General features: G+C 39.1%; 2 protein-coding genes across 6 annotated transcripts in view; one reads left to right on the top strand and one right to left on the bottom strand.

The window, feature by feature from the left end:
- Positions 1 to 2,610: 2,610 nt before the first annotated feature.
- On the bottom strand, positions 2,611 to 14,230 carry aoc1 (amine oxidase copper containing 1). Of its 2 annotated transcripts, none has more exons than XM_061758118.1 (5): positions 14,109 to 14,230; positions 7,324 to 8,869; positions 5,788 to 6,076; positions 5,437 to 5,569; positions 2,611 to 4,372 (listed from the first exon to the last, which is right to left on the bottom strand). In XM_061758118.1, exons 2-5 carry the CDS (start codon positions 8,855 to 8,857, stop codon positions 4,103 to 4,105), a joined length of 2,226 nt encoding a protein of 741 aa, XP_061614102.1. In that variant the 5' UTR covers positions 8,858 to 8,869; positions 14,109 to 14,230; the 3' UTR covers positions 2,611 to 4,102. The 2 variants fall into 2 exon arrangements, with proteins under 2 accessions (XP_061614102.1, XP_061614103.1); XM_061758119.1 differs by having other exon boundaries at positions 14,113 to 14,157.
- sspo (SCO-spondin) overlaps positions 8,885 to 14,462 on the top strand; it is a 79,484-nt gene continuing 73,906 nt past the window's right edge. The window contains exons 1-3 of one of the 4 annotated variants that reach the window (XM_061758115.1): positions 8,908 to 10,602; positions 10,832 to 10,911; positions 11,512 to 11,721. In XM_061758115.1, coding sequence (XP_061614099.1) covers positions 10,844 to 10,911; positions 11,512 to 11,721 — 278 coding nt within the window. In that variant the 5' untranslated portion in view covers positions 8,908 to 10,602; positions 10,832 to 10,843. Of the gene's footprint in view, positions 10,912 to 11,511; positions 11,722 to 14,462 lie in introns of all 4 variants that reach the window. The other 3 variants (XM_061758117.1, XM_061758116.1, XM_061758114.1) reach the window with 3 other exon arrangements.

Genomic DNA, 14,462 nt, shown 5'->3' with positions numbered 1-14,462 from the left:
TAATGGCCCATCTTTGGTTTGATAGTCTGAGGTTAGTTTCAGATTAGGGTAAATAGTGTAAAAGCAAGTCCCAGAATATATATGTATATTTCAACATAAGAAAAATCTGTTTGAAAATTATAATGACATTATAATGACATGGAATAATGACATGACAGCTACTGCCCAGGGCAGCATATACGTGGAGTGGGTTCATCTGCCTCAAAGTCTGGATGTGTGAATGTGAGTGTAAATGGTTGTTTGTCTACATATGCTCTGCAATTGTCTGGTGACCAAACCAGTGTGTACCCAGCCTGTCACCCAAAGTCAGTTTGGGATAGGATCCATCTCAATTCTCCTCCGTCACCCAAATTAGGACAAGTGCTATAGAATGATAGAAGGAACAATATTTTAATAACGAAAAAAAATAATCTCTTTTAGGCAATGGTCTGCTGGGGCAGTTGCATCTCAGCTGCTGACGGGCAAAAATGGAAAGTCTCTAAAGAAGGCCAACTCAACTTTGTATGTTTTTTTTATCCAGGGGAAAATGCCAAAATATAACACATACAGTATGTCAGTGAATCAGAGCACATCGAACGTAAAACATTCTCCGAAGGGAAAAACAGCAGCGATAAGGGAAGCAAAAAGTCAACTTGTTTTTGTTTGCCTGCAGATGTCATGCTGTAACGAGATCCCTTGGGCTGCACTATTCCATGGAGATATAGTTGTGCATGTTAGAGAGAAATTGAGTATATTAGCACACCTGGCTGGCTCTGCGTCCAAAAGTCATGTTGTATAAAACAGTATACATTATAGTGAGATGTGCTCATGTGGGTCACATATGGCTTCTTCTGCTGTCTTTAACAGCAAAGCGGCGAAAAAACCATTTCGATAAATACAACACAATGGTGCCTTGAGATAGGAGTGAATCAACTTCAAGTTTTTCGAGATACGAGCTGTCGTTCGACAAATATTTTGCTCTGACGTGAGAAGAGACAAGAGATAGATGTGCTGTATGGTGGGAGTGACTCAACTCACTTCACAACAAGCTGCAGTTTGGCAGATACAATTAGTGGTCCATTGTACAATATATCGTATAAATAGCTGCAAAGATAGATGATAACTACTGGTATACTGTATTATTAGTGGCCCTAGAGTTTGGCCATGTGGAAAAAAAAAAAGAAAAAGTCTGTTTCAGCCCCACCATGTCAATGCTGTACTAGTACTATTTTGTCATGGGCCCTTAGAATCATCACCTTTTTACAGCGGCCCTGTATATAACCCCAACCCACAGTAAGGAAATTCACTGGTTACAGCACTTCATGACAGTAAAATAATTTTCAAGGGGAATTGTGGTGTTTGAATGTTGTAAAAAAATAAAAAAATAAAACAATTTTTTATTCATTTTTGTCATGATGGCCCATGGTGTGTCATCTATTCACGCGAGTTTATCCTGAAGCACATATTTAATTTTATCCAATCCAAATCGCGTAAAATGGAATTGTTTAAAATATGCGTAGTGACTGCCCCCTACTGGCAACACAACACAGCGCTGACGGTCGTTCGTAACCTCGAAACGTGGTCGGGATGTCGTGATCCCTGCGCTCACTTTACGACTTTGTGTACTGCATTAAACAACCAAGAGGTGGCAATAGAAGACTGTTTAAATTTACAGTCAAATGTTTCTCTCCAATAGACTATTTTGTCTCGTGACTGTTATCCTTTAATCTGACGCATGGGAGGTCATCAATCTTGACATACATTAGCTCATTTTTTATTTCAAAAATAAATACAGAATGTTTCAATTATCATTTTTGTAAAACTAATTTTAATCCCTGAAAGGACATTATTTTTCACTGCCTTATACAGACTATTGAGTTGCATAATTTTCACCACATAGAAAGGCAGATCTCATACATGCAGGAATTCAGGCAGAGTTGTCAGAGTTATGGAAAGCATTTATTTGATATCCAGCTCAAGGTCCATGTACAACCCGAATTCCAATGAAGTTGGGACGTTCCAACTTCATTGGAATTGGGGTTGTACTAGTGTGATCTTTGTCATCATGAGTAAGACAATTTAGCATACGGAAGAAAGACTAGGCCTAGGCACACTAGTAGAATGACTGTGGAAGTTTTTTTTTTTTACTGCCTTTTACTACTGTATATGACATTTCTGCACACTAGTAGGATAAGTCAAAGTCATTCCACGAGCGCACCCTAGTTGTTCAACTAGTGCATTGAATTATCTTACTATTGAGGACAAACTTACATGGACCTCAAGCTGCATATCAAGGATATTGAAAACAATTCTCAAACAGCTTTCCAGAATGTTTGGGTGACCCTGAACTGAGTGTGTGGTATTTGGTGCCTTCCTCATGGGCAACGTCCATTTGTTTGGTTTGTTTATTGCTTTCAAGTTTGACTATTAATAACAGTTCCCTGTATAACTTATTTTTGTACTGACATGAGAATTAAATATGACATCTTTATGATATCTCCCTATATTTCTTAGAGGGAAAAATGCATTTATAATCCAAAAAGTTGACGAGTTCCAAAGGTCTATGTTAGTTTTCTACCACTGTCGTGTACTGTATACAAACTGAAACACTCAGAAAATTAATCCCTCAAATGTCTTCAGCATCATTTTATTAAGGTAAAACAATAAACATGTCTGCTTTAAGAGAGAAATGAGGACAGACAAATCATATTAAAACATTGTTGCGTTACTAAATAAAAACAGCGGTCTATTATTTATAATTTCAAAATGAATATACAGTGTGTTTTATCCCTAAAAACTCGTCTGCTGTGACGTCATGGCCGTCATCTCCATGGCAATCGCGATAGGAATGCATGTTACTCTAGTTTGTGTTCACTTCCCCTCCACTGTTCATTGGCTAATGCGTGCATAGCTCACATACTCGGCCCTTTTAACATGCACATTGTAAAACATTGACACACAAATAAAAACGGTTTTAGATTTCGGCAATTCCTTTTTCTCACGCAAGTGAACAGTTGCTATTTACTTCCACACATACAAAAGCCTTTAAAAAGATGTCGTACATTTTAAAATGAATGAAAAGAAAAAAAAGACTATAGTATGTGTTTACAATAATACTATTTGACATCACTGTCAGGAATTTGTATATAAAGAACATCCTAAATTGTATATTTTGTCACATTACTACTGTATAGTTTGGTTACCATGGTACCAAAGTTGTATCCTGGATTGTTTGTGCGAAGGATCCGGTATCAGACTGTTTGCACTCGGAACCGTGTTGCCTTTCGTGTAAAAACATTCCCGCCAAGAGGGCAAGCAGTGCATGCTGTGTGCCAGCGGGTTTACCACTAACTGTGCGGATACGGAGCATCCTGAATCCTGCATGCCTGTTAATGCTAAGCCTTAGCCATGGAAATGTCTCATCGGATTGGCAGAAGCAATCACCTCATCTTTTTTTCGACATGTAGTGTAATGTGAAATAAAAGGTTACTGATTTATACGCAACTAAGTGACTTAAACGCAATCGGCTAAATTATCTGGGGGCAACTGCATAATCTAACATCTAATGTACTATACAAATATGCAGGTTTATTAGCAGTTCGGCATTTGTGAATTTGACTAGTCGCAAAATGTTTTCTAACCTATTTGCACCTATTCACTTTTTTTGTACTCGGGCCAATCAACAACAGTATTGTTTTGGTGCAATCTCATAGCAGCTTGGTACCAAGGAACTGTTCAAATGAGTTGAGGAGCTTCATTTCGACAAAATCCTTTGTTGACATCTTGTGGCAATTTTAGGCAATTGCAGCACAGTTTAAACACTTTTGTGGGGGGCATCAATAACTAATAATAGCAGGGCTCAAGCTATTTTTGGTCCGTGGAAAATAATATGATACTTTTGTTGTTAATATTTTCAGTTCTATTTTCATTATTTTTTCCATCAATACAAAAACAGTTCAATTATATATATGTACCCAACATGTACTTAGATGTGTATATTTGTTAGGTTTAAAACGTACAACTGCCTATGTGTTGTCTTTCCCACGGTGTCAGGCAAGTCAAACACAAAGCCTCCTTCCCACTCTCACTTAAAATAGTAATATCACCAAAATAGCAACATCTCCTAGACTTCTGCATAAGTGCCATTGTAAAAGAATGGCTTGTCTGTCACACAATGACCTATGACTTCTGGTGTCCACCGTTGGACTTTGGGCTTCCCGTCCGGTCCTGGTCGGACGATGACCGTGCTTCTGGATACTGCCGAAGGGTCCTCATCGAAGAAGTTAAAGGGTCGGAGGAAGAAGCCCACCGCGTTGCCTGGTGTTGCCGTGTTGGGGATGTCTTCAGAATGAGGCACATGCAGGAAGCCCACCGTAACCCAGGCAACCAGATCCTACTCACAGGAGAGTAAACATTACTCTCAGATTTGTCATCAGCCCACATAACATGTTCAATTTATGTGCGTAAAAGTGCAAACAGAAGAAAATGTCAGCATTTGCATTGACTTTGCAAGACCAGATATGACTCATGAAGTGTTCCAGACAGTCCCAGTAAATTCTAACCAAGGTATACAAACAAAAAAAAACCTTTTTCCTCTGACCAACTGTACAACTAGACATGTGCATCAACAGTATTGATTCGTTTTGTGCAACTATAAGAAGGCGTGTGTGTTACTTTTTTGCAACGCCGTTTTACAATGCAAAAATTGGTAGGGCCAAACTATTTACACAGGCTTTAATGGAGTTCCTGGGCACCGGGGACTGTTACCAGGTGATACAAACACTTGTGAAACGAGTGTTATGTCATTATTATTATTTTCTTTTTGTAAATAGGTTCAATTTAAACTCCACACAAGAAGGCCGGAGCCCGGATTCGAACCCCCAACTTCAGTACTGTGAGGTGGATGTAACCACCCGAAATTAAATATATATAAAGTATATATTACATACATATATTTTACCAACCAGATGCTATGCTGCGTGTAAAATACCATAAGCAGTACTGCACATATTAACAAAACCATCCACAAAGCTCAAGATGTGTCCTTATGCTGCCTGCCGACACAAAAACTACTTCCTGTAATACTCCCATCAGTTAGAATTAGGAGTGTTAAAAATCACACTTAAAATGTCTTAATGGTTAACAAGTTTTTTGATGCAGACTATGGAACTAATGAATTGACTTGGACGTCAACCAGCATCTGGGCATGGATTAGAGGTTCCACTACACTACAAAAACATTACCATAAAGATTGTAAAATACATGCCCTTATCTATTTTTTAACAGTGTTTGCATATTTATACTAGTTTAATGCTGGACTTAGGGACATTCTTGGTTTTTGACATTGTTCCTCTAATGTGAACAAAATGGGAATGTTCATCAAAAACACGACTGAGTAATCTATGTATATGATGTTGATATTAATTTTTTTGTGTGTGTGTTTTTGTTTATTTTTACCTGGTTGACGATCTCTTCATTGTTGCGAATGTAGTCCTCAAATGCCACCACAGGTTTCCAGGGGTCATTCTGGTTATAAAGACTGCTGCTGGTGGCCTCACTGTCTTTATGGCGAGTAACAGCCAGAGGATATCTGCGACAATGTGTTTATTGTATTATCTGTCCGTCATAGACAGAACCAATTCATGGTCCAACACATGCTAAGTTACGGAAAATAACAATCATGTTTTTCTTGCGAGAAATGTATTGGAACAGTCACAGTCCAAAATCAATTTTGCATCCAAATGTTCAAGTGAGGTCCATTGAACCCCAAAATGTAAATGTACTTTTTCCCATATGTAAAGTAATTACCTTGACCAACTGATGCCATTTTCTTCTTGCCAGCCTCTTGGTAGCACACTGTCGCCGTGCGAGTTTAACTGAATACGGTAGCCCTTTTGATGTCCCCACTTATTTTTCTCATTAGGGTTGTAAAAATGTACATAGCGAGGGAACTTCTTGCCATAGCGGAATGCGGCAGAACGCTCCGTCTTGCGTTCAGTCCAACTGAGTTTGGACTGGACGATGAAATTCTTGGGGCTCCAGGGATTTGTGAAGTTGACATATTTCAAATCCAAAGTCTGAATGTTGTTCTCTCGACCTGTGTCAAAGCAAATCATTGTCAGTAGAAATACACTTAGAAGCATCAGCCTTTACATTGCACACTAAAGCATCCATTGTGGTCAGCGCTTATCTTTTAGCAGATCTCAGTGATTAGATTTAAGTTGAATGCGTGTAGTTTTGTTTTCAGCCTAGTGCTATGTGAGAACTCTGTAATCTTTATGACTAGTAAAGTCAATCTTATTTGGACTTGGAACAATAATGCACTCCGTGTCCTTTCATTTGTACTATTTAAATGATTTGATTAAAAGTAAAAGTGAATTATTGAAATAAAACAATATGAAAAACCTCAGAGGTAAGATGGTAACAAAATTGTAACCATTTACTGTATGTAAACAAATGTAAACAATGCCCCAGCAATAACGTAAGTAGCATGAGTGTTAATTTGTAATGCATTAACTCTTGCTCAATTATTGCAGAACAATTTTTTTTAATAGACTACAAATGTGCTGATTCATCCATTATTTATGTAATTCTAAATACAGTGGAAACTCTAAGGTCGAAGTTCAGTCACATTTTTCAGTCCAAATATACTTAGAGTTGTTCATAAACCACATTCAAACCGCAGTCATGCATGTTGATGATTTAAAATGTTTTCTTTTTTTGTGCTTTCACCACAGACAAGCAGAATTATATATAATAATAATAATATAATCAGAAACGGAACTTATTGTGAAAGTGATAGTGGTCTGTCCTGGCTGCTCAGTACAATATGGCATGAGTCTACAATAATACAAGGTCTTTGATTTTGTATTGACCACAGAGGTTCCACTGTACAGTGAACCCGCGTAGTCAGGGCTAGTATTTGCAAATTCACCAAGTTATGGATTGATTTTGGGAACCTACCCTCCATTATTTGCTGAAAAAGCTTTTGTTTTTGTTTATTTGTTCATGTGTTTGAACCAAAGCCATGTCCAATATAAAAATTTTGCTTTGTTGGCCTCATGGAGCCAAGGACTTATTTTGAAGTGAGGGGAGGAGCTTCATTTAGTCAGGCAATCAATCACATTATCTGATTGAAAAAAGTGCTTTGCCGCCAACTTGTTGCATCCTTAGGCAACTCCAAACGTTTTTGGGTGGATGTCAATTATTTGATTTTCGCTATTCCCGGCGGTGCTTGGTCCTAGCGGGGGTTCACTGTATTCTGATCAGTTTTGTTCTAATATTGAATTAACTAATTTGAACAAGGAATTAGTTTTTCAGCCAGTTTTAATATTTCCTTCTTACCAGCAATATCCAGGTCAACTTTGTAATTGATAAGATGCGTGTGCAGGTTTCCCAGCACATAGTTGTACACCTTGCGGCCATACTGAAGTCCATTTGGCGTAAAGAAAGTAGCATGGATATAACCAGTGGCGCTGACCTTTACCTCCATCACCCCATTTTGATAGAAGATGAAATCCCAGATGTAATCATAGTTGAAAACAGTTGAAGTGGTCCGTAATACCAATACAGTGTTGTCTAGTCCTCCATAGAAGTTATACCCTCCACTGAATGCGTTGAAATGTCTTCTCAAAGGCAAAGCTGTGGTCATCTCAAAAATACAGAGTGCATTTCTATAGCGCACTGGTTTGTCTGTGTCAAAGTAGTGGTGAAGGTCAACAAAGGTGGCAATTTCTGGACAGTCGATTCCAGGGGCTAGCTCAAATGAAACGGAACCCATGGCCCAACCAGCATCAATGTATTTTGTTTGCATGGCTGCAGGGGTGTCACCAGAATAGAAAGCAATAGCTTCTTGGAGGCTGATCTCATAGGCAATCCTTTCTCCATTAAAACGGACGTCAAAGACCTGAAGACCGGCTGATGAGCGCACTCTGTAGGCGAACGACCATCCGGCATATTCAACAAAGTTGCGATCAATATGATAGCGATGGCCCTGAGGTTCTACAAGTTTTGGGCCGTGGATATTAGTGGGAGTGTTGCTTTGACCCCGTGGAATGTAGGTGGAGTAGTGATCATTGTCATCATGATGGGGTAGACTGACCTTCTCCACAGCTCCTGATTCATACTTTTCTACCAACTCCTCCACAGTATCGAAGAACATACTGTTGTACCACACCTTCTCAACAGCCCACTTATCTGGATCCAAGTCTTTATGGTTGAGCAGTATCTCAAACCCAATTGGATGGATATAATATCCTTCCACAAACTTGACCAACATTATCCAGGACCTCCTCTCACCCGATGCCAGCCCTCTTGGAGCTATGTCGATATAATACAAACAGCGATCAGCGCAGTTTGTGAATGTAAATCCTCCCGTGGTCTCGAACAGAAGCTTGTGAGCTTTAGCTGTGATTTTGCCAATGCTGTGATTGAGGTAATGATACTCTGATGTAGTCAAGGGCCTAGACTCAAATGGGATAGGCCTATCTCCTTTGAACCTCTTGACCTCATGAGAATTTGGAGATGGTAGCGGGCCGACAATAAACTCAGTGATATTCGGCTTGGCTTGGTTCGCAAACTGGATAATCACACGGGCTTGACGTGGAGGTTTGGCCTGACCACGGTCCAAAGCTCTCAAAGCTTCGTGCTTTCTCGGCACTTGGAGCTCCATCATCAAGATGCTGTTCTTTTTGAGAGACACATTTTTAACATCAGCGAGTCCAAATTCTGCAATGCCATGGAGGTAAGCCCGGACGGCTTTCATCTCGCGAGGTGTCAGGTCAGCAAACATGGGCGCACCATGATGAGCCCAGTCTCTTCCTCTGGAAGCCACACAAGCAGCCAAGCAGAGCAGATACAGCAGATAGAGAAGCCTCATCGCTAAAAGTGGCTAAAAAGAACAAGTAGGAGAGACAAACAAAAAAACAAAGAATAATATCAATAGTACAATAGCAAGGAAAACAATCTCTCCCCATTTACCTCCTCTTCTGATCTACATTTGCAAATAAATTAACATAAGTGGATGTGTCACTCTCATAGTTGATAGTGTCATTGTCAAAAACAACAATCGAAACATTTCACTGTAAGTCGACGTGCTAAACACAAGTTCCACTCTGGTAGTATGCTTGATATATTCTATATAAATGATCATTTTTATTTCAAAATTGATTTTATAGATTGTCATGATATAACTTCACAATCGGAAAAAAAAAACAGTCGATAGTCACAGCAAAATAGAACTACAGAATTGTTTAAATTCTCTTTCCTCGCTGCTTGTTGCTAGGCAGAATTTGTGCTTCACAATCATTTGTGAACCAAAGGCCAATGGGAAAAAAACAAAGAAAAGAAAAAAAAACTGCTTATGCCAACTTGGCAATGAGACTGTTTGACTGTCAAAACAGCTGCTGATGGCACTGTGCCCCAAGACAGTGAGTCTGTAAGAAAACACAGACAGACTTTGCATGAAAAAACTATTTTTATAACAGCACATGATTAAATTCTATTAATACACATTGATATCACAATCAAATCACATCTCTGTATTAAATATATATTTAAAAGAAAAACAGCGACTGGCTTTGTAATTTATAAAGTTGTGGAAAAAAAAAAAGAGCCCTTCTGGGAATAGCAAAAATCGGTGAGTAATTGATTCCCACCCAGAAAGGTTTGTAATTGCCTATAGATGTCACCAGATGGCCCAAAAGCAATATTTTTATTTTGGACACGGCTTTGGCCTGAGCCCCCCACATAAACAATAAATAGTTTTCAGCAAATAATAGAGGCTAGGGCCCCCCAAAAAATGTGTAACAAGGCAAATTTGTGAATGCCGAACTGCAAATATGTGGGGATATGCGAGCAGTCACTGTTCACATTTGTAGCATAAGCACTGTAGCAATTCCTTTCAAATGACAATAACTAGTAATAATGGATTATATTTTGAAAGTAACTTCTGTTACAATAAATAGTGGGGACGGGCCCAAACAAAGTGACCACTTAAGTGACCAAGTATTCAATTATGGGGATCTGATATCTTTGAAGCTCACTTTTCAACAGTAGCTTGTCCTTGCTCTACTCTGCTAAAGTAAGGTGTAGGGTGGTGACAGCTGTGTTTGAGCCCTCATTCTTAGGCTGGGAGGTCAGACAGAATAGATTGGAGACTCCCTCGCTCCCCACGCCTGTTGACAAGCTTCATTCAGTAAATGGCCCCATCACCCTTCCCGAAATGCCCCTTTTTACAGGATTAAGCTTGGACAAACATGTCTTTATTCTGCGACCGAGGCGCCGCCACCCCTGACCACGTTCTATAACGTTTGACGCTGTGAGGTCACGGGATGCGTCCGTCACAGAGCCGGCATCCAATTCCAGCGCTCAGGGCTGTGACCTTCCGCTCTTACCCAATGACTGAAGGCTCAGATGCTACTGTATATCCTTCAAGTCAACCCCCGCATTTAAAAACCATGCTTCGATCTCCTCAATAGGTAAAATATTACTTCACTGGAGACTGAATAACAAAGAAAAATAGTGTAAGAAAATTACAATTGAAAAAATGTAGATTAATTGCGGACAGCTAAAAGACGAAAGACATTCTGTGGGGAGGAAAAAAAAATATCAAAAGCACTGAAGGTAAGAATATTTCGATATTTTTTTGAGAACATTAGAGTAATATCTTTAATCTACTTACAATATTCACATAGCTGCGGTGTCCCACATCAATTATGACATTAGTTTTCAGAAATTTCAAAATGATAAAGTTATTTCCTCTCATGTCTGACTTGGTATTTTGCTTTTAATTATTATTTACCTGAGACCTACCTATTATGAATGTTGTGTTTATTTTATTTTTTCCCCACAGAGTAATTTAAGCATGTGTTGCTGGACTGTAGAGGCACTGCTCCTGACCCTGCTTGGACTGCAGACAGTAACGGGAAAAGGGTAAGCTTCGAAATACATATTGTAATAGGAAAACATTGCATGCATAAATACATAATGAAATAAGGTCTTCAAAATCTAACATACTAAAAATAGTAAACCGATACTCAAAGATAGTAAACAAATGTATTCATTTGATATTTTTCCTGTAACTTTCTGTTGTTATTTAATGTACTGTGCAGTAAGATGTGCATTGGACGATGCATCTCAGTAAAATGTTATTCAGAATTAGGAGTTCTGTATCCAACAAATCGGAGAAAGAAAAAAAATAACGCACTAGATCAGTGATTCTCAAACTTACAACAAGTACCTCTTTAAAAAATACTTAGCGCTCCAGTACCATCATCATGAGCAACATTAAAATACAGGTGTGCAATAGGACTAAGGATTCATTAAAAAAATAGAGACAGAGATTTTATTCCTAGAAATTTGATTTTGCAAATGAACAGGATTTAGCCAGTAATTATTTCATCTACAACTAGGGGGAGCCTCCATACCACAAATGGATACCACACTTTTCAGACTCACTGCACTACAAATTATTTTTATGCACGTTGCTATGAAGGTGCAGCAATGAATTAAATGACATGTATGTTCCTACAGACACTGGTGCGAACACACAGTGCAGCAGAAAGTGGATCGGATCCTGACCCCACGTCTGCAGCTGGAGGTGAGCTGCTCCGAGGTGTACCAGTACAACACCCAAGGCTGGAGACTAGATGTAGAGGCGATGAGGGCGAAGCATGGCGGGGATGATGGCATTGCGCTCTACTACAAACAGCAGGGTCTCAAGGCATCCTGCTCATTGTACAAGTAAGTCACTTGGTTTCACAGCATGGAGAGAGTGGTCTATGGAAATCTGCTGGAGCATTTATTCGATATCCTTAATACAGTATCCGCACCTTAAGGTCCAGGTACTCTAATAGTATGCGCTTTATCCTCACTACTAGGACAACTGTGGCATACAAGTTGGACAATTACATGTCACTAGTGAGGCAAAACGGTGCACTAGTTGATAACAGTATGCTACTAGTACTACTGCTGACATCTCACTAGTAGTGCTAGTAATGCACAAATGTCAACTAGTACACGGTACACTAGTAACTTGTAGTTGTATGCCAAAGTTGTCTTAATAGTATGCAGAAATGTCATACAGTGCACTGTTTTTCTACTAGTGTGCTCTAGTCGTGTTACTTGTGCGCTGAATTGTCTTACTAGCGCGACAAAGAGCGTACTAGTAGTACATGGACCTTAAGCTGGATATCAATGTCACTGAGTGGGAATTGAACACACAAGCCTGGCGAGTGAACTACTATGACTATACCATCAGTAACCCTATTTTAGAGTAACTTTTAAAGTACAATTTCACATATATAAGGACAAAAATACATAAACCACAATAATAAAAACACTCAATCTTATCGAATGACTAACGCATATTCAAAGGTTATTCATGTCAAAAATGCCCACTGCTTTTTTTTTTTTTTGCACATTTCTACATTACAAGAGCAGTGATTTATCGCCGTTAGAAAATTTTGACCCGAGGTATGTGCTTCCAAACTTCAAATATTTTGCCGAGGTTGCCTTCTACATGGCAAAATATGTGAGAGAGCTGGAGGGGGTGCGGCGTTACAAGCCCTGCAGTTTGACGGTTTATTTTATGATGTTAAATTGTGGCACATGTAAAATGTTAATTTTTTAAGGATTATTTTGAAATATATATATTTTTTATTTTTTTTGGGGGGGGAACAAGGAAATAACCCCGAGTAGCATGACTACACAAAAAAGTCTGAGCAGAGATTGCATCTTGTGGCATCTATATGCAATTCTAAACCTTGTTTGGGGTGTGTCCATTACTTGCAGATTTTCGTTATTCGTGGCAGGCCTCAGTCTCTATTCCTTGCAAATATTGGGGAATCCTATAAAGGAGACGTGCATTCATAGAAGATACATATAATTCACTCTGTCGCATGTAAATGCAGATTTATGGCTTTCTTCACATGGGATGGCATGGGAATTGATGAACAGCTACTCAGAATTGCCAATTCAGCAACTTTGTTGCTATATTTTGCGACTTTTCCGACCCTTCTATTGACTCTTATGTTGTTTTTGTTTTTTAAGCGATGAGCAACAAGTTCACTCTCCCTGTCCAGACTGCACATGAATGATGTTTGCTCAAAGCTATTGGGTAGTTAAATCAGTGTGGCGCATGAAATTGTCAAACACAAATTCCTCCTTCCCCTACACTGATAATTTAGCCAAACATTGATTGAATCGTGTCTCCGGTCCGTTAAAGATGATTAACTTCCTGTGCTAGTTTCCAAGGTCCATATGCACCTGATAGCAAGGTGAGCTATCAGTAACCTAATCAACATTTCAGTTTTTCACATAATTACGTTTAATCCTGAGCTTGTGAGCTTTTATCTCAAGTTTTCATTAATTAAAGGGTACAAGGGTCTGATTATTCATTCTATTTTTTTCCCCGTTACTACAATTAAACGTGACTCATTAGGATGACTGTACAAGGGGGTCGGCGGCACAGCGGTCGAGAGTTCGAATTCCTGTGTGGAATAACAGAGCATGCGCGTTTTTCTTCGGGTTCTTACTCCCACATTCCCAAAACATGACTAATTGAAGACTAAAACTGCCCATAGATGGGAATGTGAGCATGAATGGTTGTTTGTCTATTTGGCAAACCGTCCTACGTGTACACCATCTCTCGCCCAAAGTCAGCTGGTTTATATATATATATATATATTTCCAATTAGAATAGAAAATGGATGGATGTCCACGGTTTACAATGGAGTTCTGTTTCTGTCTTTATTCATATGGTTACAGTAAATGTTTGCATGAAATCAATTCAATCAATCAAAAAAAAAAAAAAAAAAACAGTAAATACGTCGGAAAGTGAATGCGTCTGGTCTTGGCGTATGGTTACGTCGACATGCAAACTAGTTTATTATTGTGCGTCGCTCGTAACGTCGTATGTCAGACCCAAGGATGTGCTGTCCTGCGATGTGCATCAAAGGTGCACATGTGTTTGCATGCAACACATTTTAACAATTCATTTTCAACATTCAATATCACCGAGTATTGAACTCGTTTTCCCTTTTTTTTGTTCCTGCAAGGCACGTGCTGCATCGACTATAAACGTGAAAATATATATACACGATACACTTCTTGCTCATGATAGGACGTACTTGCCCGTGTCCACTTGGCAGCGTGTGTCGCGTGTAATCCCGCTCAGGAAAGTAATCAGTTGCTGACGCGCGTCTCCAGGCATTTAGGATTTGGTCTGAGGTGACGTCACGGTGACGCAAAAAGTCTGGTTTCCGCCCAGTGCGGTGAAGTGAAGGGATCGTTTGTGAATAATCCATATGTATCAAACGTCCTTTCCATTTTCAATAGGCTATAAAAAATAAATAAATAAATAAATAAAAAATAAAATGACAACAGTGACTATTTTTGTTGTTGTTGGGTGTGTGATATTAATTGATGTGGGGGAAAACAAAAACAAATCATTAATCATTTATTGTTTTTCCTCGCTGAATTCA

Source organism: Phyllopteryx taeniolatus, chromosome 20 (assembly GCF_024500385.1).
Source record: "Phyllopteryx taeniolatus isolate TA_2022b chromosome 20, UOR_Ptae_1.2, whole genome shotgun sequence".
Lineage (NCBI taxonomy): Eukaryota > Metazoa > Chordata > Actinopteri > Syngnathiformes > Syngnathidae > Phyllopteryx > Phyllopteryx taeniolatus.
Note: the sequence above shows the minus strand (reverse complement) of the source record. Positions and strands in the feature narration are given on the sequence as shown.

Excerpts from the sequence above, each read along its gene's own strand:
- aoc1 (XM_061758118.1), bottom strand. The coding sequence starts at position 8,857 with ATGAGGCTTCTCTATCTGCTGTATCTGCTCTGCTTGGCTGCTTGTGTG. Across the intron at positions 6,077-7,323 it reads AGTTGACCTGGATATTGCTG|GTCGAGAGAACAACATTCAG; the intron begins GTAAGAAGGAAA and ends GCTTTGACACAG. Across the intron at positions 4,373-5,436 it reads ATGAAGAGATCGTCAACCAG|GATCTGGTTGCCTGGGTTAC; the intron begins GTAAAAATAAAC and ends TCCTGTGAGTAG.